The following is a 22175-nucleotide window of genomic DNA, read 5'->3' as shown; positions in this document are numbered from 1 at the left end:
GCTTGAACATCTGGAAGTTCCCAGTTCACATACTGTTGAAGCCTGGCTTGGAGAATTTTGAGCATTACTTTCTTAATGTGTGAGATAAGTGCAATTGTGTGGTAGTTTGAGCATTCTTTGGCATTGCCTTTCTTTGGGACTGGAATGAAAACTGACCTTTTCCAGTCCTGTGGCCACTGCTGAGTTTTCCACATTTGCTGGCATATTGAGTGTAGCACTTTCACAGCATCACCCAAAGAGGTCTTCCAAACCCCAGCCCCTCTCTGTGGTCTGCAGAACAAAACTAAACACCGAAGGGCCCCAGCGTCTCACCAAGGAGATCTGGGGCGCGGGTCCCAGACCAAAGGATGAGGCAGCTGCTCTGACACAACACCAGCTGACAGGCCCCGGCAGGAGGCCTGTCTGGGCTTACACCCGACCAGCTCAGACCATCACCGAACCCGGTTCATCTTGCCTGACACCCAGCAGGCTGAGACGGCGAGACGCTGAGGCTTACAGCTGAGAGGGTTTGTTCACGAGGCGGCCAAGTGAGGGGAGAGAACAGACCTCAGGTCAGCCTCCCAGAAGGCAAGAGGCTTGGGATGCATCGTGGGAGAGCAAACGGAGAAGCGGACTGGTCCCGGGTGTGCGGGGCGTGTGGTGGGGGCGTGGCGTGGGGGTGGGGGTCGTGGGGGGCGGGGGGATAGGTGACTGAGACAAGGTGTAGTCATTGTCGTCCTGCGCAGGCAGAACTCAGCTACAGGCCTCTGCACCTTCAGAAATGGAGGCACAGGATTTCCTTGGTGGTCTAGCGGTTAAGACCCCACGCCCACTGACGAAGGCCCAGGTTCCACCCCTGATCAGAGAACTAAGATTCTGCAAGCACCATCCTCCCGCTTCCCCAGGTGAGGCCAAACATTTAAAAAAAAAAAAAAAGGAGATGTTTAGCCCCACCTGAGGGTGGATCTCTGACATCAAAAGGTCATCCATGAGGAGGACCAGTGAGTGGTCCGTCTGGTCTTAACCAGCTCAGCTCCAGCTAGGCACAGGTGCCTCTGAGCTCCTGAAGACTGCTCAGCAAGCAGCTTGCTGTGCAGGCTTCACACCGCTAAGGGGACTGCCAGCCTTAAACGACCTTGACAAGTGAAGGCAGCTGGGATGCGTTTGATGAGTGATTCCCCAACAAAGAAGTGTAGCGCTGCCACCTGAACCCGGGCGTGACTGCAGCATCCATCCTCCCAGCCCTGGCCACTGGCTGGGCCGCTGCAGGGAGGGGTGTGCAGAACCCTAACCTGGCAGAGAGGGTGCCAGGCTGAAGGCCCTCCTGGAGTGAGCCCCCCCACCCTGAGTGTGGTATGTGCGTGTGTTTGCATAATAACATAGATGTGTGTCACAGCGTCTGATAGTCTTAAATACAGTCGCTCCTTGTGGTCCACACCTCCTGCTTTTGTGAACTGGCCTAGTCACTCAATTTGATTTGTAACCCCAAATCAATACTTCTGTGGCCAGGTGCAGACACGCGCACTGCGGTGAAAGTCTGAGTTGCCCGATGCGCGGTTGCCAGCTGAAGTCAAAGAAGGCAACACTCTGCCCTCTGGTTTCAGCTCATACTTGTCTACCTAATGGTGGGCCTTCTCTGCATCTTTGCTTTTTCTCCATGGTTTTTCCATTTTAAACGGCCCGTGGGCATCGTGTTAAAGTGCTGAGACTAGTGTTTCTAAGTTCAGGGAGGCTGGGTGTGTCTTAGAGCAGCTTTGCTCAGGCATGAATCAGGTGCTGTGAGTTCAAAGACAGTGAATCAGTAAAATCTACCGCTGAAAGGGTCTTTAAATAAAAACACACATACATCAAGGCTGTGGGGCTTCCTTGGCGGTCCAGGGGTTAAGAATCCGCCTGCCAATGCAGCTTGCATGGCTTCAGTCCCTGGTCAGGGCAGATTCCACATGCCACGGAGCAAGTAAGCCTGAGCACCTCAACTCCTGAGCCCGTGCCGTAGAGCCTGTGCTCCGCAACAAGAGATGTCACTGCAAGAAGCCCCCACAGTGCAGCTAGAGAGCAGCCCCTGCTCTCACGGCCACAGGAGCCCTCGGGCAGCAACAAGACTCACTCAGCACAGCCAAAAATAATACATTTTAAAAGTTGTGTATTGATCTTTACTGATGGGACCAGAGGCTCACAGAAACCTAACCCCGTATTTCCCCGGGAAGGAATGGTTTGTGGATGCTAAATCACTTCAGTCATGTCTTTTTTCAACCCCATGGACTGTAACCCCACTAGGCTCCTCTGTCCATGGGATTCTCCAGGCAAGAATACTAGAGTGGATTGCCATGCCCTCCTCCAGGGGATCTTCCCAACCCAGGGATCGAACCCATGTCTCTTAAGTCTCCTGCACTGGCAGGCAGGTTCTTTACCACTAATGCCACCTGGGAAGCAATTCAGCCTCTCGGCATTCTGTTCCGTTTTTCACTCCTCTGCCCGCATTCCTGACAGCACTGCCTCCCGGCTGGCTTCCTGCCTTTCCTCTTGCTTGTTTCGCTGCCATTCAAATTCTACATATGGGGGTGACCCAGAACACTGCCTTCTGTTGTCAACACTCAGGCCCCAGGAGATCGTTTCCTACGTGTGGCTTTAAAGGCCAGCCTGTCTTCTGCGTTGTGGCTGCACCTTCCCTCTGGAAGCCCGGACTTCATATCCACCCACCCGCCCGCCGTCTCCTCGGGGCTGTCTAATGAGCACTGTGGGCTTCGCCTAAGGGAACCTTGACTCGGGCTTTCCTGGTGGCGCAGTGGGTAAGAATCCGCCTGCCCACGCAGGGGACATGGGTCCATCCCTGGTCTGGGAGGATTCCACATGCCGCGGAGCAGCTGAGCACACAGGCTGCAACTACGCCTCGAGCCCGTGCTCCGCAGCAAGAGAGGCCGCGGCAATGAGACACCCACGCAGCAACAAGAACCCGGCATGGCAAAAAACAAACCAACCCTTGATTACATCCCCCAAGCACGTTCCTCCTCTATCTCCCCACCGTGGTAAACACTCCCACTTTCCACCCAGTTCCTTGAGCCTCTAACCTCAGAGTCAGGGTCACGGCTGGTTCCTGCTTTTCCTCACCCCCTCCCCACATCCATCCATCTCACCGGACCTGCTCCCTCTAGCCGTCTCTGCCTCCTTCCTCCGAGTCCACACCACTAGCATCTCTAGTTTGGATGGATGCTGTGGCTTCTTCCCACTCAGGCCCCTCCGAAACCAAGTCCGCCTGAAAGAAAGGGCTTCTCCCGAGTTTATTATTAACCTCTATCCAAAACCTATATCCAAAACCTTATCCCCTTTCTGTCCTGCAGTCTTGACGGGACTCAAGATTGAGGAGAACCAAAGGAAATGGGGGACTGAAGCCAAGCAGGGCCCTGTGGGGCCCTCCTGGGGACAAATGCCATTCCATGTCCCCTGTTTCTTGTTTACAGAAAAAGACTTTGTAGTCTCCTAGACCTTCCCTGAGTTCCAAACAGCGGACTCAACAGTTACTAATTAGGGAAGGAAGGGAACACAGCAAAGAAGAGCAGGTCCGAAAGGTCTTGAAAACAGCAGGGGCTGACCAGGAAATTCTCAAGCAGTCAGTCACCTTGGCTCTAAGTAAACAATCAAATGCCTCAACCATCCCTTTTGCTCCTCTGAGAAAGAAGTTAAGGAATCAACAAGACTGTGATTTATTAGTTTTTCAGGAATACACAGACAGATCGCCAGTGACACAGAGTCACAAGACGGAAGGAGTACCGAGAAGCGGGCAACTGAGGTATTTTCAGGAAACTGAAATCACACAGATCCCTCCTCGTTACCTTTTTTTTTTTTTCGCTTTTATAAATCTTGCACTCCAGCCAGAAAGATGGATTTGAGACAAACCTCTTGTCCACCCAGTTGCCACCTCCTGGACTAGTAAACCCTTCTCTGCTCTAAACGCCAGCGTTTCAGTTTGTTTGGCCTCACCGCATGTCATGCACATGAACTTGATTTTGAAGACACCCCCCACCCCCAAATCCGTTCCCCACACAGCAGCCAGAGTGATCTTTTAAAAGAAACTAGAGCCTTCCCCGACAGGCTAATGGTTAAGACTCCAAGCTTCCAGTGCAAGGGCGCAGGTTCAATTCCTGGTTGGGGAACTAAGATCCCACATGTCTCATGGTGAAAAAAGAAAAAAGCAGAAACCAGATATTGCCTCCCCTAAGGGTTAAGTCCTCAAGGGCGGGCTTCCGTTGTTACCAAGTCCAAGCTCGCTCTGCTCGCCACACAACAGGCCAATGAATCCGAGAGACAAGGTGTTGAGGCAAGCAAGGGAGAGACTTTAATCGGAATCAGCAGACTGAGAAGATGGTGGGCTAGGGCCTGAAAATAACCATCTTATTGGGGTCTGGATGCCAGGTTCTTTTATAAATCAGAGAGAAAGAAGCAATGAGGAACTACAGTCAAAAGGCAGAATAGCCAATCTCTTCTATTCATAGGTGGGCAAGGACAAGCTCACTCTCCACGAGCTGAACAAAGGCACTTTCAGTGCAGTTCAGTCGCTCTTTGCGATCGCATAGACTGCAGCGCACCAGGCTTCCCTGTCCATCACCAACTCCCAGAGCTGGCTCAAACTCATGTACATGGAGTTGGTGATACCATCCAACCATCTCATCCTCTGTTGCCCCTTCTCCTCCTGTCCTCAATCTTTCCCAGCATTTAAGAGGCGTGTTAGTTTACAGTCAAGCAAGAGGGGCAGGGTCCTCCGGGCAAGCCACTGAGTATGATTATAATAATAAAAGCAAGTCAAAGCAACGGTTTCAACATGCGAGTCAGAACGGGCTTTCTCCCTGAAGCACCATTACACTTAACGTAGGAGCTGAAGGCCTTCAGCCCAGCCTCTGCCTCCCACGCCTGCTCCCAATGACTCCACCCCGGAAGCATTTCCCGCTGCTTCTCTCCCGTAGGCCTCAGTTTTCCACCCACTCACCACCTGTTCCGTTTCTTCCACGGCTCCATCACTGGTTCACTTGCCTGTGCCCTGTCACACCCACAGCCCCCACGCCCCCAGACTCAACTCAGCTTCTGACAGTAAGGACTCCCAGGGCCAGCAGGGCGCTTGGGACGTCACAGGTGTGAAACAGATGTCGCTGAGCGATCTCAGAGACTGAAAGCAAGCACATAAGTTGTGCACACCTGAAAAAACTGCTCCTACGGCAGGAAGAACCTACAAACCTGCAAGTAGACACGGTCACTTTTGCTGCCTTTAATGCCCAGAGCTCAGCAGCAGGGGAGGAGCCTGCCTGAAACACCCAGACCCTGGCCACACCCCCCAGACTGAGTCATCACAGCTCTGGCCATGATTAGGCATTTTAAGCAGGTATCATTTGAAAAGACCCTGATGCTGGGAAAGATTGAAGGTGAGAGAAGAAGGGGACAACAGAGGATGAGATGGTTGGATGGCATCACTGACTCAAAGGACATAAGTTTGAGTTAAACTCCAGAAGTTAGTGATGGACAGGGAAGCCTGGTGTGCTGCAGTCCATGGGGTCGCAAAGAGTCGGAAACGACAGCAACTGAACTGACCTGAACCTCAGATGCTACTCTGGATCCCCACACTCCACCCTGCCACCACCAATACCTTGAGAAACACTGGTTTGGCGCATAGAAAGTACCATCATTATTTTAATTCTGTTTCAACATTTATCATTTGAGGGGAAAAAATTGAGTTAGAGGAGAGACGTTCTATTGACTTTTGAAAATAGGAACGTAACTAAACTTGGTTTAGTAACTAAACCAACATAACTAAACTTGGTTTCCAAGGTTTAGAACGTAGCTAAACTTGGGTTTCCAAGGTGCGGGGAAGGAGGGCTGTGTGGAAACCGTTTCTTCCATCATCATCCCTGGAAACAGGCACAGTTTCTCCTCCTCCCCTTTGGAAATTAATCTATGTTTACTGTCCAGCATACATTACTAAAGTGATCTACAACCTCTATCTAATAACATAGATCAGTAAGGAGAACCACCTGAGAAATTAACCTGGGGCAAGTCCTCAGGCAATTTTCCATTTTCTTGTTCCCCAGAATGTAGCAAAAAAAATTTTTTGGCGGAGGGGGGCACGGCACAGCTGTGCTCTGACAGGCTTCTCAAGTTGTGGCACGCACTTGGGATGTTGGTTCCCTGACCAGGAATCAAACCCATGTCCCCTGCATTGGCAGGTGGATTCTTAACCACTGGACCACCAGGGAAGATCCTGCAGCAAACATTGAGCAGACACTAGGCTGAAGTCCAAAGGGTTCCGAAGTGCGCTTTGTTGGGCAACACGATCCTCACCTTCAAGGACTCCGGGTCTGATCGGGGACACAGACAAGAAAGGCAGGCCGGTGCCACTCGGGGTCCTGTGTGGGCATGGGCCCCAGGCCTCCGGGATGAGCAGAGGCTAGCTCAGATCAGAAACTCAGATCAGAGACTAGAGGTGACGATGGCCTGAATTAGAACAGACATGAGGTGGGGAGAGCAAAAATGAGGGGCTTGGGGGATTTCAGAGACATTTCAGAGGGAGAATTCACAGGACCTGAATTCTCCTTGTGGGGTCAGGATCTATAGAGTTCTGCGAATCTATAGAGTTACCAGCTGTGCCAGGCGACAGGGAACCAGGAGGTGGAGCAGGTATGTGAGGGAAAGATGAGGACGCTAGCTGTGGGCGGGGTGAGGCCGGGGGCCTGGGACACATCCTGCTGGGAAGAGATCAGGGTTGTAGGTGATGATACGGGAGCCCTCAGGCGAAACGGTGAGTGGGTGAGAAAACTCCAGGAGAAGTGTAGAGAGAGGGACCTGGACAGGATCCTGAGAAACACCAGTATCTAGTGGACACACGGAAGAAGAGAAGCCCGCGCAGGGTGCGGGGGAGAGTCTGGTGGGCTCACCAGAGAAGGAAGGAGGGTTTCCGGGTGGAAGGAGGGGGACACAGGGACAGACGGCAGTGGCTGGGACATCTGGATTTAGCAGCACAAAGGGCCGTGACTCCAGGTGGCTGAGGAAGAAACGCAGGAAGTGATGACAGCTCTCTGAGGAATTTATAGTCTGAAGCGCAGGGGAGAGGCAACAGGAGTGGAAAGGAGACTGAGAGAAAGATGGGTGTCAGCAGGGTCGGGGGAGTGCTGGGGACTGAGTGAGGAGGAGGGTCAGAAAGCAGGGTATCTGAATTTAAGAGTTCACACTGGGAATTCCCCAGCAGTCCAGTAGTTAGGACTCGGCGCTTTCGCTGCCAGGGTCCCGCGTTCGATCCTCGGAAGTTCACAGAGGGTGATAAGTGCTGGGCTTTAGGAGTGAATGGTCAAGGGGACAGACCTTGTCTCCATGTCAGGGAGATACACTGTCCACGCCAGCTGGGAGGCCATCCTGGCTAGGAGCTGGGGGAGGGAGGAAGACAGCAAGGATCACAGTGTTCACAGAACGAAGGGTCACAGTGGGGGTCACAGAGGATGAGGTCACCAGCATGGGGATGACCTCTGGGATGCGCCTCCCAGAGTTGCCTTTTTCAAATGTGGGGTGGCCAAGGCCTCAGCAAAGGAGGTGACTTGCCAGACCACCAGCCAGGGGAGTGTCAGCACAGACTGGAACCCAAACCTCCCCGCTGAGCGGCTAGTACTATGCACCTTGACCTGAACCACCTCAGCCTCTGCGTAACCCCCACTCAGCAACCTGGGCACCTGAGTGCGCTCTGCAACTGTGAGTACTGTGATCATTAAATTTCTCTTTCAGCTCGGTGCTGTCAGCATGCTTAATCTCATAGGGTGGGGAATGCCGTTTTCTTGGGTTCGGTTAGTAAACGAGCTCTGGAAAGCCCTGGTAATTATGACTTACATTCTACTTCTGCCCAGACATGCTAGATAAATGTGCCTGGGGGTGGGAGCATGACTACCAGGCCTAGGAAGCTTTCTAAAGGATGTGCAATCAGGGTTCAGAGGTAAGAACTCAAGCAAAGGACTCTGTTGCTCAAAGAATGTTCACCTGTGATGCAATTACTGCCATTAGCAAAGTGTTCAGAATGTTTCCTTCCTTTTTTGAACACCAAAAACATTTTATACTGGGGTGTAGCCGATTAACAATGTTCTGATAGTTTCAGGTGAACAAAAAATTTTAAAAAATTTAAAAAAAAGAATGTTTTCCTCCTGTTTTTCAGTCCACTTTATCAACTGCCAGAGGTGTGAAAGCCACACTGTATTTTTTGTGGACTTTGCTCCCCAAAATACAACAATCTCTTTCCTGTTGCCATGGGTGGGAGGGGCACTAATCAGACCCCAGGATTTTCCTCATTCCTTTGTTAGGGCGGTAAACACAGGGAAACTAGCTTAGTCAGCTCTTAAGTGTTCTCTCGGAATAAAAGGTGTCATTCTGGCTCTTGTCATTCGCTCTCAGCGAGGGTCTTGAAGTATAAATGGATCTGGCCTGGCATACCTGCTAATCTTTACTCATCCAAAGGTCGGAAAACTTGGACTGGGCGACAGGAATGGAATTTTTCTTTTTTCTTTCCTTTGGATAAATGTGTCACGGTGCCATGCTGTTGTGACAGATGGAAAAATCCTATGTAGGGCACGCAGGAAGGGCTCCGAGGGCCCGCCTGGCACGGTGGGTGGATGGGAACCCATCTCTCCTCTCAGTGAGTTACCCATATGCACTTCCTGAAAAGACCGTTCCTGTTTGAATGTCTGGGTTACAAAACCGGAGAGTTCACCGTTCCCAGTGAGAGGTTCCCTGCAGCCTGGAACGGAAGCAGCCAGAGGCACTGCGGAAACTTCTCCCCCAGCGCTCTGCCCACCAAGCATGCCGCACTCGGGTGAGGACCCCGCAGATCTAGCTGGGCCTGGTGGGTGGGGCTGCGGTTCCAGGTGACCAGCTCCGGGTGCATGCTCAGCCTGGGGTCGCTGTCCACCTGGCAAATTGGGGCGTGGCCACCCACACCTTCCCCCAACGGAGCCTCCTCTCCCCTCCACCCCTTCTTCCCCCCCTCACCCCGCCACCCACCGTCCGCCCGGCAGACTGATAACGAGATCCCATCCGTCCACAGGGTCAGTGACCGGTCCTGGGCGTCCTCCGGGGCTCACCCTGGGAACCTGGTGCTCCTACGCTGTGCTCAGACCCACACACGTCTGGCAGACTAGGGCTCACCCTGCCCTGCACTTGCGGGCCAGACCCAGGGGCAGAGAAAGCGCAGCCTCCCCATTCCGTCGCTGGGGAGGAAGAGCGAGGGATGCTCAGGCTTCCGGCTCTCCTCACCACCGCGGCGCGGATCCCTGCTCACGGCCACTCGCGGCGCGCCCGGGAACCAGGAAAGATGAGCACCCTTCTCGGGTTTTCGTGTCCCGGTGGGAGCGGCGCCTGCAGGGACCCCGGGTGAGGGGGGGGGGGGGGGGGAGGCCCTGCGCGCCCCGCCCCTCCTTGCCCGCAGCGTCACGTGGCCCGCGGCCCCCCACCCGCGGCCGGTCACGTGACAGCCGCGCCGTTACCCTGGCAGCGGCTGCGGCGGGGCGACGGGGGGCGGGGCTGCCGGCGGGGGCGGGGCCTGGGGGACCCCGCGGGACTGGCCGAAGGAGGGAGGGGGCCGCTCTCGGCGCCCCGGCCGGGCCACCTGGCCACCGGGCCACGCCAGTGCCGCCAGCCGCGCGCCTGAGCCGGAGTTGGGCCGGGAGGGCAGAGCAAAGATCGGTGAGTGCTCGCTGCGAGATCTCCGCCCCGGCGGGGGCGGGGCAGCCGGAATTGCACCCGGAGACCCCAGCTTCCTCCTGGGCAGGCCTACGGGACAACTGTGAGGTTGGCACCCCAAGCCCGCGGGACCCCCGAGCGGGGTGACTGGGAGGTTGCAGGGCGCGGAGAGATACGGGCCGCATGCGGGTCCCGGCTGCTAGGGGGTGCTGAGGGAAAGGAACAGGGATGCAGGCGGGTTCCTCTAGAGAGACCCAGGGGAGGAGGGGAGCTGAACCCTCCCGTGTGCGGGTGTGACAGAAAGAGTCAGAAACAGCGTTTCTGCGCGGCACTCGCCATTGCTAGTGCCCCAGATGTTTAAGGGAAGTTGACAGGCAAACCCCCAAACTCACCCCCTGGAAATGTTTCCCACGGCCAGAGAGCGTCACGGTAATTCTACGAGATCTCTCTTCTCTGACCGCCCCTTATTTAAAAACAAAACCAAAGGCCCACAAGGTTTGTCCAGGAGAGCATCCTTTGGAGCCTCTGCCACCTGACAGAAAGGTCAAGCTCCATCTTGCCCTGCCCCACCCGCTGCCTAAGCCGAGCCCTGGAGTCTGAGGACCAGACTCTGCCTCTGGGGAGCCCGGGTGGGGAGGAGGCTTGGCCCGGGGTAGGACTCTGGGGCTGGGGGGCCCGAGGATGGGTTTGAATCCAGTCTGAGCTGCTCCCTCTGCAGGAAGTGGTTTCTCTGTCTTGGGGCCCCACAGGCTCACCTCACCACCCCCGCTCCAAGTCCACAGACAGTCCTTCCTCCCCAAATCCTGCCACTGGGGACATCAGTAGAGCTGAGGCCGCCCAGGCCACTGTCAGCTCTCACTGCCCATGAAATTCTCCAGTCTCCAACCTGGGCTCAGCTCACCTTCACTGATGGTCCCCATCTCCACCCCATTCATCTCTCTGGAGGCCACCAGGCCCTCCTGCCCTTCCCAACTGGCCAAGTGTTTGAGCACACAGACCAGACGGAACCCCGATGGCTCCCTCACCAACTCCTCCCAAGCCTGGGCATCTGGGCAGCGCCAGGGCAAGTCCAACACAGTCCTACCGCCTGGGCCGCACGTACTCCCTGAATCTTGCTTCCACCACTGTTCCCCTGGCCCCGCTGCAGCCAGCCTTCCTGCTCTGCCTCTCAGACCCTCTCCCAGTGCGCACCATCTTGTCTTTGCAGGAGAGTCCCTCTTTGCCAACGCTACCTTCACTAACTGTGTCCTGGTCCCTATCTCGGCTCCCTCGCAGGGACCCTCTCCTGGCCCAACAGTAGAGGCAGCCACACCCTCATCCAGCCCATCAGCCCTCACACCGGCTCCACTACAGCAGCATTTAACTCACCGGACAAGAATCTCCCCCCACTTAGGCCACTCGCCCACTGAACATCCTCACCTTTCATCTTTGATCCTTAAGTACCAAATGCAGTCTTACCTTAGGGCCCAGGAAGCGTTTACTGGATGCAGGACGGAGGATGGATCCTCTGAGGGGGCAAAGGTTGTGCCTTTCACCCTTCCACAGGCTGGACAGTGTCTTCATCAACCCCGTGGGCTCACTTCTGTTATGTAGTGGGGCAAAAAGAGAGAAAAAATGCATTTCCAAATGATGCCATTCTATATGATTTGGAGCCAGCCAATGGATTGGTTAGTGAACATTTCTCCGAATTCTCTCCCCAAGGGAAGGGACATTCCTGTGACTGAAGTGATCACAAGCAGTGCTGCTGGCTGCAGATGTGGGTGGGGGCTGCGGTGGTGGTGACCAAGGTTCCCAAGTCGGCCCTCTTGTAAATGACCTAGTAATTGGCATCCCTGGGCAGAAACAGAAGAGCACAGAGCTGTTCTCTGGGGGCCATATTGGCCAGTAAAAGCCGTGCCTCCATGGCCTGGTGCAAAACAAAGAGGAAGGCACCCCCCAAAAGAGAGAGCCTCCCCCCTCCCCAGGACCTTCCCAGAGAATCCATTTAGGGACTGGCATGGGCAGATCAAGTTTGGGGCATTTTCTCAGCCACAGACCCTGGTAAACACCCTCTATCCTGCCCACCCACCCCCAACCTGGCTCCCTGGGACCTAGGAACGCTGATCTGTTTGTAATAGCCTTAAGTAGGCTTTTCACCGGGCCCATGCGGGCCTGAAGGTACAAGTTAATATCTGATGCTAAGTGAGCTGTGAGGTGCCTGTGCCCTTGAAGCCTGCCCTACAGATTAATTAGAGCTGATCCTGAGGGCTGCTGCAGGGCCAGCCCTTGGGCCACACAAGACCGCCAATCCCCTATTTGGATTAGTGGAGATTTGGGTTTGAATTCACAAATCTCGACAGATCAGCCCTTCTGATCTTCATCCTGTGTTACTGTCAAACCGCATGTCTACTGGGATGACTTGAAGGGTCTCCAGCCTCCATTTCTTAATAAATAAATAAACCCCCAAACTATGTTCATGTCAATTGGCCAATTTGGTTTTTCATTTTGCTAAAGTTTTCCACTGCACCCTGGATGTAGCTTCAGTTGTATAAATCAGTTATTTTCAGGGTGAACTGTGTTGATTTAAATTGAAGTGAGATTTGAGAAATTAGCAGCTGTGTGGGAACATTGACTTCATGGTTGGCACCTGGCAATTGGAAGGCAATTTGGGGTCTTTGGGCTCCATTCCCTTGTTAATGAGAATCTCCAGGATTCTTGCCTGGCGGGCTACAGTGCATGGGGTCGCACAGAGTCGGATACAACTGAGCGACTAACAGGGTGGGCATGTCTCCACGTGAAGATGAACAGGTTGGAAAAGTCAGGTGTTGTGCTTAGAATCCCAGGGCCGGGTCAAATCCAGAAGTTTCAGGTCCTTGAAACTTCCAAACCACTACGACTCCCTATTCCTTGAAGATAGGCATTTAGGTGCTTTCGGCCAGCCTTGGAATTCTGTGCACCCAGAGCCACGCTCAGTTGGAGCTTTTCTCAGCTCAGGCGAGGAGACCAGATTTCAGCTTTGTGGAGGAACATTGGACGCTTCAGTGGGTCCTGAAGATGCACCCGCCTGACCCCTCTTTCCCACAAGTGGTCCCTACATTGCTGTGTGGGGACAAGCCTCAGAGGCCAGAGCCCCACCCTCGTGCACCCCTGGATCCCGTGGCCCTGGCGTAGGGTGTATATAGCGCGCCTCTAGGGAAGGTAGAAAGGACTTGGGAGTCTGGTTTCTCCCCGCACCGGGGACCCTCTGGTATACCTGAGTGTGTGTCTCCCGCCCCCAGCCTGGCCCCCACCATGAGCGCCGAGCTCAACGTGCCTGTGGACCCCTCCGCTCCCGCCTGCTCGGAACCCGGCCATAAGGGCATGGATTACCGGGACTGGGTCCGCCGCAGCTACCTGGAACTGGTCACCTCCAACCACCACTCTGTACAGGCGCTCTCCTGGAGGAAGCTCTACCTGAGCAGGGCCAAGCTAAAGGCCTCCAGCCGGACGTCAGCGCTCCTCTCGGGCTTTGCCATGGTGAGTGGAAGCGTGTGGTGGGAAGCACAGCCAATAAGGTGGGCTTCTGCCAACTGAAATCCCGTGATGCTTCAGGGAGCAAACCCCAGCCTCTGGGCCCTGCTGGCAGCCAGGGAAGTGGTCCAGGATGGACCACTAGGAAGTCTCTGGCCAAGGACTTCCCTGGAGGTCCAGTGGCTAAGACTGCACTCTCAATGCAGGGGAGCCTGGGTTCAATTCCTGGTCAGGGAACTAGATCCCACAGGCTGCAACTAAGACTCCTCCCCCACCCCCACCATCCAATAAAACTCTCCGCCCAGGCCCCACCCCCTCCAAGGGGATTGGTCTGGGAACAGGAAGGACGGCCTGGGGCACCCAGGGGAGTCCCCCAGGCCCTCATAAGGCCCCCAAGAGTTTGGCAATGTGAGCAGGAACTGCAGAATGGACCTGGTTTGCTCAGTGTAACCCCCCTGGGCACGCACACGCTCCCCTGAAGTGATGAAGCAGAGCCTCTGGCCTGACTCCCGGCTGCCCGGTTATGCTTTCCTTCTGAGTCATCCCGCAGGGCGAGTCTGTCTGGGGAGAAACCGCGGGCCCCCAGGAAGGGCCACTACTCCTGTTGACTCCAAAGCCCGCAGACCTCATCCCTCCGAGGGATCGTCTCAGAGCGCGGGGATGTCAGGAGCCCAGTGAGAACTGCGGCACCGCTACTCCTCTCTGTTGTCTGCTAGGAGGTCCTATTGGGCTGGAAGCAATACTTTTTTTTTTTTTGAACGTGGAAACAATTTTTTTTCCATAGCCTAGAGCGTCAGTTGTCCAGTGGATATGCAGAAAATAGAAAGGTGTCTGAGAGAGCCAGTGTGGCCACGCCTCTGACAAGGGCCTGCCAGTCATGGGCACCAGTCACCCTCAGAGAATTGAGACATTGTGTAGTCAGGGCGTGATTTCATACAGGGCAGGGCAGTGGTCACCACATTTAGAGGGCAGTCAATCTGCGTTCAGGTCTGTGGTTTAAAGCAAAGGCTGATTCAGGTCTTGCAAATTATTTTTTAAAAAACAGGGTCTTCCCTGATGGTCCAGTGGCTAAGACTCTGAGCTCCCAAAGCAAGGGGCCCGGGTTTGATCCCTGGACAGGGAACCAGATCCCACAGGCCACAACTAAAGATCCTGCATGCCACAACTAAGACCTGGCACTGCCACATAAATACATATTAAAAAAAAAAAAAAAATTATACAAGTGTCCAGTCACACGGGGCAAAATTTTGGCTCAAAATGATTTTCTTTCATCACATTAAAAAAGGAATGTTTTCTCAAGCTTAATTTTAAGAAATATGCAAGGGAATTTTCAATGTCACTATTAAAATTAGATCTTGGGGGACTTCCCTGGTGGTCCAGTGGCACAGACTGTGCTCCCAATGCAGGGAGCCCGCGGTTTGATCCCTGGATAAGGAACTAGATCCCTGCGCAGCCAAATAAATAGAAATAAATATTTTAAAAATTAAATCTTGTTTTCTACCTTCACAGAAGAATTATAGTACTGCATTAAGTTTTTCTGGCCTGTATATATATACATATATATGTATATATGTGTGTATATATCTTTGGAAAACTAACTCTGAGAAGCATTGCCCGACTGAATGCGGTAGGATGGTTTCCATTCTGTGTGGGGCCCAGGTCTTGGAAATCACTTCCTGTCTGCAGGCGGTCTCTAGAGACTACGGTTTGGATTTCCAAATTTAGGGAAGAGTCACTTTTTCCAACAAAACGCTCACCCAAGTTGAAGGCTACAAAACCCCTCATTGAAATTTGAAAACAAGCCCAGTGAAGCTACAAAACACAGAGTGAATCCTGGAGGGTTAGTTTGAGACTTAATTGCAGCCTTCACGGGTGTGAAGTGGCCTGAGAGGCAACAGTGACCTTTGAGAGGCAGGGGTGGAAATAATAATGCATTTTCTCAGCTTTCATGGAATATCTCCTCTGTATCAGCCAGTGCTCCCGTTAAGAAACCACACAGACCCCAGTAAATCAGATAATTGTTCAGACAGCAAAGCCACCTAGGAGAAAGAAGTGATGAACACCGATCGTCAGCCAGTATTTCCGCTGTGGAAACAACAGCTGAATGAGGACAGGGCCGTGGAAGAATGAACAGGCGGCACTCGACGCGGAGTCCACTCTGTGTCCTTCGTCATCGCTCAGTCACTCAGTCACGTCCGGCTCTTTGCAGCTCTCTATATTTTGTATTCCCTAATTAGAATCGCAAAGCTGGTCCTTTGTCCAACAAGTGCTCATGCCTGACCTTAAGCTTATATCTTCATGTTTATCCTGCCCCTAACACAGAAGACCTGTGATCCGAGGCCTGTGATAAAATATCTGCATAAATACACTGAAATATGACCTTTGGCCTTTTCTCCTCCTGCGGTGGAACAAAACTGCTTTCCTTGCTGGCCTTTTAATCATCTATGTTTCTTTTCTCACCACCCTCTGAGGTTTATGACAACCTTTTTTGTTGGGTCACATCCTTTGTGGTCACAAGAGCCTACCCAGGCTACCAGGGCACTGAGAAAGGACCACCCCTCCCTCACCTAGGCAATGTCCCACTGACTCTTTGGAGCAATAATCATTGCAGAGTTTCCATTCAAGCTGTGGTCCACTGGGACTGACATTATCTTTTTCCCTAACAAGGGTTCTATCTCCACTGAGGACGGAATGAGGGGATAAAGCAATAGTTGCTAGAAGTTGTGAAATCTTTCTTGTAAATTTCTTAAAACTGGGATGGCTCTGGGAGTTCCCTGATGGTCCAGTGGTCAGTGGTTGGGACTCTGGCACCTTTTTTTTTTTTTGGCTGCTGTGGCCCTGGGTTCAATCCCTGGTCAGGGAACTAAGATCCCACAAGCCGCACAGTTCAGAAAAAAAAAAAAAAAAAAAAAGGGATGGCTTAGATCTAGGAGACAAACAGCGAGTGGAAGAGCTCCCTGCTCCTGCTGTCTTAATGGGTCTGGTTTCTTATAGTTGGGTACCTGGGAGAAAGCCCTTGGTGAGCCAAGACTAAACCCTCCACTGGGGCTGGTCTGCAGAGCTGGGGTGGGGTGTGGGCCGCAGGAGAGCCATCCTGGGAAAGCGTGGCAGGAGCGTGGCACCCAGTCTGGATTTTGAAAGCCCCTTAGGGCTTCTGGTGAGCAAGTCTCAGCCTAAATAGACACCCACTGCTACAGAGATAAGCTAGGGCTTCTGGTCCTTCGGTGGATCTCTTACTCCCTTTGATGTAAAAGTGATTTATATGTTATTGAAGTGAATATACGCACACAGTTTAAAACCCTAGCAGCCCCTGGTTCCCACCCCTGGAGGAGCCCCTTGGTCTCCACGTGGAATTCAGGAATTACTGTTTCTTACACTTGCTAGACATACCTTTGGCCTAGCTGTGACCACTGCTGAAGATCCGGCTGTTTGCCCAGCCCAGCCCAGCCCTTTTCCCAGCTTCCCCTTCTTACCATTGTTCTCATGTATATGACCATTCCTGGCCTTCGGAGATGAGGCTGCTCCTTCCTGCTTTTGGTCTCAGCTGACAGAGGCACCCTGTGGCTTGCATGAGTCCATCCAGTGTGTACAGTTCTGAGTCTGGGGGTCATCAGGAGCCTCCATTGTTCCTTTTATTTTTTTTTAAACCCCTGAAAGGTCAGGTTGTTTGTTTTGAAAAGCAGCAGTTGTTGGGAGCTAAGCCCTACAGCAGCCTGGCTCAGCTATCAACAGCAGTGTTGCATTTTCCCAGGGAAGTGTGGCCTCGCCCTGGGCCAGAGCTAAGCACCCCCAGCACTCCCATTCTTGGCACCCAGGATGCAGTCTCCGTGGGACCGATCCGTGGGACCGATTGCTTCTTTAGCCTTTTCTGTGCTTTTTTTTTTTTTCTGTGCTTTTTAGATTGCCCTTAGTGAGACCTTCTTCAGTGTATCAAAAAGAAGTTCATAATATGTGAACAGGGGAGGAGAGTGCCCTCTGCTCTGTGGAGGCCCCGACTCAGCGCCCCCTCTGCCTTGCAGGTGGCCATGGTGGAGGTGCAGCTGGAGACGCAATACCAGTACCCGCGGCCGCTGCTTATCGCCTTCAGCGCCTGCACCACGGTGCTGGTGGCCGTGCACCTGTTCGCCCTGCTCATTAGCACGTGCATCCTGCCCAACGTGGAGGCCGTGAGCAACATCCACAACCTCAACTCCATCAGCGAGTCTCCGCACGAGCGCATGCACCCCTACATCGAGCTGGCCTGGGGCTTCTCCACCGTGCTGGGCATCCTGCTCTTCCTGGCCGAGGTCGTGCTGCTCTGCTGGATCAAGTTCCTGCCCGTGGATGCGCGCCACCAGCCGGGCCCCCCGCCCGGCCCCGGCGGCCACACGGGCTGGCAGGCTGCCCTGGTGTCCACCATCATCATGGTGCCCGTGGGCCTCATCTTCGTGGTCTTCACCATCCACTTCTATCGCTCGCTGGTGCGCCATAAGACCGAGCGGCACAACCGCGAGATTGAGGAGCTGCACAAGCTCAAGGTGCAGCTGGACGGGCACGAGCGCAGCCTGCAGGTGGTGTGAGCGCATGCGCTCCCAGGCGCGGCCGCCGCTGCGTCTGCGTCACTTGGCGTGGACCGGAACTCGCCTGCCTCCTGGACAGTTTCAGACACGCGGAGGGCCCATAGGGCCACCGAGTCACTCCCAGACGGTTCGAGACCAAAGTTCTACTCCTGTCTTAATGCTGTTAAGACCTGGCTCGTTTTCCCTCGGAAGATGGACCTCTTCAGTTAAAGGGGAGACTGATGGCCAAGAGCTGAGGGCAAAGAAAGACTGAGTCCTTGGCCCTGGGGACTTCCAGAGGCAAGGAGGCCGGGCTCTGGGTTGTAAGGGGTGGTCACGGGTCCCCTTGGAGACTTGGACTAAGTGACCAGCTTGGGGCGGGAGCCTGGCAGGGGCCTATAGAGTCGGGGCAGCATCCTGAGTTCAGGGAAGGGATTGTACCCTGATTCCGGAGCTGGGCTGGTGGCAGCCCGGGGGCATGAGTGATGATACCACCCTGCTATGAATAGATGGGGCGCAGGATTAACAGCTTGGCCTGGTGCTTCCCTCCCTGCCCTGGAGGGAGTTGGGTGGCCTGGCTCCTGGGGCAGGTGAGGGCGGGGAGGCAGGAACCTGGGTAGAGCAAGTCAGTACAGCAAGTGCATCAGACTAGTTAGGTCTTGGATGAGATGTCCAAGGTCTGAGGCCAGCGGGGTCGGGAGGCCTATCTCTGGGCATCCCAGGTGAGGTGCCCACTTGAGGGGGCTAACAGGGATGGCCTGAAGCAGCCTGAGCTCAAATTCTCTCTTCCCAGACAGCAGGATCCCTGGCCACACTGACCCAGCGAGGCCGCCAGGTTGGGGAAGAGGCCCACAGTCCAGAGACGTCCTCTCAACCCCAGATGGTCCCCTGAGCTGTCAGCCCTCCGAGCTGTGAATACGGAGGGCAGGACACTGGCCAGGCAGCTGAACTCACCCATCTCCCTGCTGCCTGTGGCCCCGGCTGTGGGAGGGGGTGGCCTGGGGGACTTCCTGTCTAGACAAGGCCGTGGCCTGGCCTGGTCCGTGGGTGGTGGTGTCAGAGGCCAGCCCTGGCCACATGTGGGTTCTGCTTATGACAGCAGGGAGACTGAGGTCCCGTGTAGCGCTCCCTGGGGGCCCCCCAGGTCTTCCGGCCACACCCACAGGCCCAGCTCATACTTCTACACAGCCGTGCACAGGTGTGGGTTCTGGTGTTTTCAAGAAGGGCATCTGGTAGACCTCAGCCCATGTCCTGGGGTAGAACTCATACATGCTACAGCTCAGCTTATCTGTGAGCTTGCTGTGCTCTGAGCTGCTTTTAAGAACCACATGTACCATACTGGCCAGCAGCCATCAGAAAGGGGTGCCTTTTCTTTTGTTTCCACAGTCATCAGACTTCATGTTCCGATGGCATTTCTGTCCACAGCCTAGTAGCTCTGTGATGTCTGGGTTGTGAGTGCCAAGAAATGCTGGTGGGCCTTCCAAGGTTTCTGAGACTGTGACATACTGTTGAGAATGTAAACCTTAACATATCACTCTGAAATGCTGAGTACCACCAGTGCAAGTCGTGGCATTTACGGGGAGCCTGGACGTCGTGTCCTGCGGGGCCAGAGGTGAGCCCTGGCGCCTTCTGAAGGGCGTGTCCCTCATGCTGACATCCTCTGCCGACATCGGTCGTGACTTGCTCGCATCCTGGCGCATGTCTCCTTTCCTCTCCTGGAGCCTTGTTGAAAAGGCTCGTCTGTCTCCTTTCCTCTCCTGGAGCCTTGTTGAAAAGGCTCGTCTGGTTTAATGTGTTTGCTTTGTGCAAGAATGTCAGTGTCACTGCAAGACCGCGACAGTGTGTCCTGGTAGGGACCAGACAGGCTGGCTCCTCCCCACTGCTGGAAGCAGGCAGCAGCCCCTTCCTCTAGTCTGAGCCTTTTGAGAGGGGCCTCACGGGGCTGACTGCGACCCGCTTCACTGGGCCGCCTGGTGCCCCCTCCCGTGAGCCAGGCCCATGGCGTGCCCAGCTTCCCAAATCATGGCAAGCACACCCCAGGTGTCAGCCAGGAGCCCACTGTTAACGCCTGGCCCGTGGCGGTGGTGGGAGGGGGGGCTTCCTAACCTGGCCACATCAGGGTCGGACACTAGGTGCCAGGGACAGTGCCACACGGGTAGGGAAGATGCCACATGACATATTTTAGACACTGATTAGGAGAACAATGTTCTTGTAATTTATTTTCATCCAGCGAGTTTTCTTGGCTCCAGCCTTTCTAGTTCCCAGAGGTGTGGGGCAAACAGTTTCTGTGAGAACAGAGATGACGGTGGGTTGGGGACTGGCGATGGGGGTCCCCTCAGGGCAGCCCAGAGCGTCCTCTGGGGCTGGAGAGTAAGCTACTATTTGGAGCTGCAGCAGGGCAGTCTCGGAAGGAGAGGGAAGCATATTTACAGGCTAGAAATTCGGTTTCTGGAGGTTTAACCTGATTGTGAAGAGGGTTCTGAGTACAGTGGCCTCTCCATGGTGAGAAGAGCCAGTGTGGGCTTGCCCTATTTTCCTCTGAAAGGAGCCTTCCTGGTGCTCATAAAACAAATGCCCGCAGATACACAGAGGCCGTTTCCAAAGTGGAACACAATCTCCATTTAGTACCTGACCAGAAGCAAACGCAAGGGTTTCTATTTTGGACAAACTGCCAGGGCAGAATGTATTTCAGTGTCTTCTAGGGAAATCCGTGCAGGACAAAACCACGCAAGCCTGAGTGGATTGAGGCTCATTTACAGACCTTATCTGTCTTCTGCTGAGAAATGCACTACGCATGATGTCATGGAGACCACATGTGGTGTATGCAACCCCCCCCCCCCCATCCTGTATATGGAGTTTTTAAAAACAGTTGCCCTGGAGTGAACTGAATAAATAAAGCTATAACCTGCTCTCTGCTCTTGGTGGGAGGCCACAGGGAGAGGGGATACTCAGAAGCCCCTGCTCCAACCACTGGTCACCAGTGCCCCAACAGGCTCCCAGGTGAGGGAGATAGAGGCCCCCTTATAGGACACTTCTGTCCTTTACTATTTTTAAAACATTAAAGAAAAAAAAATTCTTTTGTTTTTTTGGCCATACTGTGCAGTATACAGGATCCTGGCTCCCCAACCAGGGATTGATACCATGCCCCCCTGCAGTGGAAGCACAGAGTCTTAATCATTGGACCACCAGGAAAGTCACTATTATTGTTCTGAATGTTCTGGCACTTCGACCCAGAGAACCAGCCTGCCTCTATAGCCCAAGATGACTCTCCAGGCCCTAGGGGACCCCAGAAAAGGCCTGGGCTTAGCACAGATCTTTGGGCCAGCAAGCCCACTCTGACCATTTCCTGGGTGAGCTCAGCCAGCCTGCAGAGACGGGCCTGACTCGGATGCCTCCAGAAGGGCAAAGGGAGAGGGCAGACAGACCAAGGCTAGAGACTCCTCCCCAGGCCCATTAAGAAACTGCTGAGCTGTCTTTCCAGCCCCTGCCGTCCCTCCCAGGCTCCTGGGGACACAGTCGGGCGAGTTTTGCACCCGTCTCTGCAGGAAGAGCCTAGAGAACACTGCCTGGCCTCAGCTCAAATGGGGCCCTCTGTTGGCAGAGCACCCTGCAGGCTCCATCCAGAGGCCGGGCTGCCCCGAGGCCCAGCCTGCCAAGACCCCAGTGAGCAGACCACTGGGTCTGTGCGCCTGCTTGGCAGCTGATGTGGCAAGAGGGGCTGGAGCTCTGGCTGCCTTGCCCAAGCGCCACCCTGAGGGGTGTGAGGGCTAGCGGGGAGGTCACAGTACCTGAGGAGCAGCAGTCCCCACCAGTCGAGGTGTCTGGAAGCCCACTGCCCCCCACGGCTGGCCGCTGGGCCCACTCAGCCCTTCTGTTGGGCCTCTGCCAGGGCCACTATGCAGACAGTGCAGGGTGGCCAGTGGCTCTGCATGCCTGACAGCTCTTAAAAAGTTCCAGAGTGACAGTGAAAACCAGTGCTGTGAATGTCTCCAGGCTGTGATGGGGCGCTGGTCCTCCAAGTTTGGCTCCTAGCATGTGGCTGGTGGGCCGGGTAGATTGTCATATAAGCAGCAGGAGACCAGGCTGGCCCGCCATGCTGTCCGCCTCCACAGGCTGCTCCTCACCTGGCCGCGGGGGACCGCCGCCCGTCCAGGTCAGCACCTCACAGCACTGGCGCCAGGCAGTGAGCCACCCTGTGCTGTCCTGGGGGCTGAGGAGGCCCCTCCACAACTTCTAACATCACTGGGGGTGGGGGGCCCAGACTCCCAGCAGATTGCCCCATCACCACACCGCACACCCCATGGAGTCAAGCATGACCTGGGCAGAGCCGGCTCAGAAGCTGTCAGCAGTCCTGACGTCTGAAACAATAACCACCCCACATCCTCTACCAATCCACTCTCCAATCTAACACGCTCCCTAAAGGAGGGGCCTGGGAACTCCCGGGCAGTCCAGTGGTTAGGACTCGTCGCTTTC

The 22175-nt window shown here is 54.5% G+C and overlaps 1 protein-coding gene across 4 annotated transcripts; it reads left to right on the top strand.

The window, feature by feature from the left end:
* Positions 1-8389: 8389 nt before the first annotated feature.
* ORAI2 (ORAI calcium release-activated calcium modulator 2) lies at positions 8390-20611 on the top strand. Of its 4 annotated transcripts, none has more exons than XM_020885321.2 (3): positions 8390-8809; positions 12933-13170; positions 17184-20611. In XM_020885321.2, the coding sequence occupies exons 1-3, from the start codon at positions 8646-8648 to the stop codon at positions 17721-17723; spliced, it is 942 nt and encodes a 313-aa protein (XP_020740980.1). In that variant the 5' UTR covers positions 8390-8645; the 3' UTR covers positions 17724-20611. The 4 variants fall into 4 exon arrangements, with proteins under 4 accessions (XP_020740980.1, XP_020740982.1, XP_020740983.1 ...); XM_020885323.2 differs by lacking the exon at positions 8390-8809 and adding an exon at positions 9523-9678; XM_020885324.2 differs by lacking the exon at positions 8390-8809 and adding an exon at positions 9715-9783.
* The last annotated feature ends 1564 nt before the right edge of the window (positions 20612-22175 follow it).

Source organism: Odocoileus virginianus, chromosome 33 (assembly GCF_023699985.2).
Source record: "Odocoileus virginianus isolate 20LAN1187 ecotype Illinois chromosome 33, Ovbor_1.2, whole genome shotgun sequence".
In the NCBI taxonomy this organism is placed as follows: domain Eukaryota; kingdom Metazoa; phylum Chordata; class Mammalia; order Artiodactyla; family Cervidae; genus Odocoileus; species Odocoileus virginianus.
This window is presented reverse-complemented; position numbering and strand designations above follow the sequence as displayed.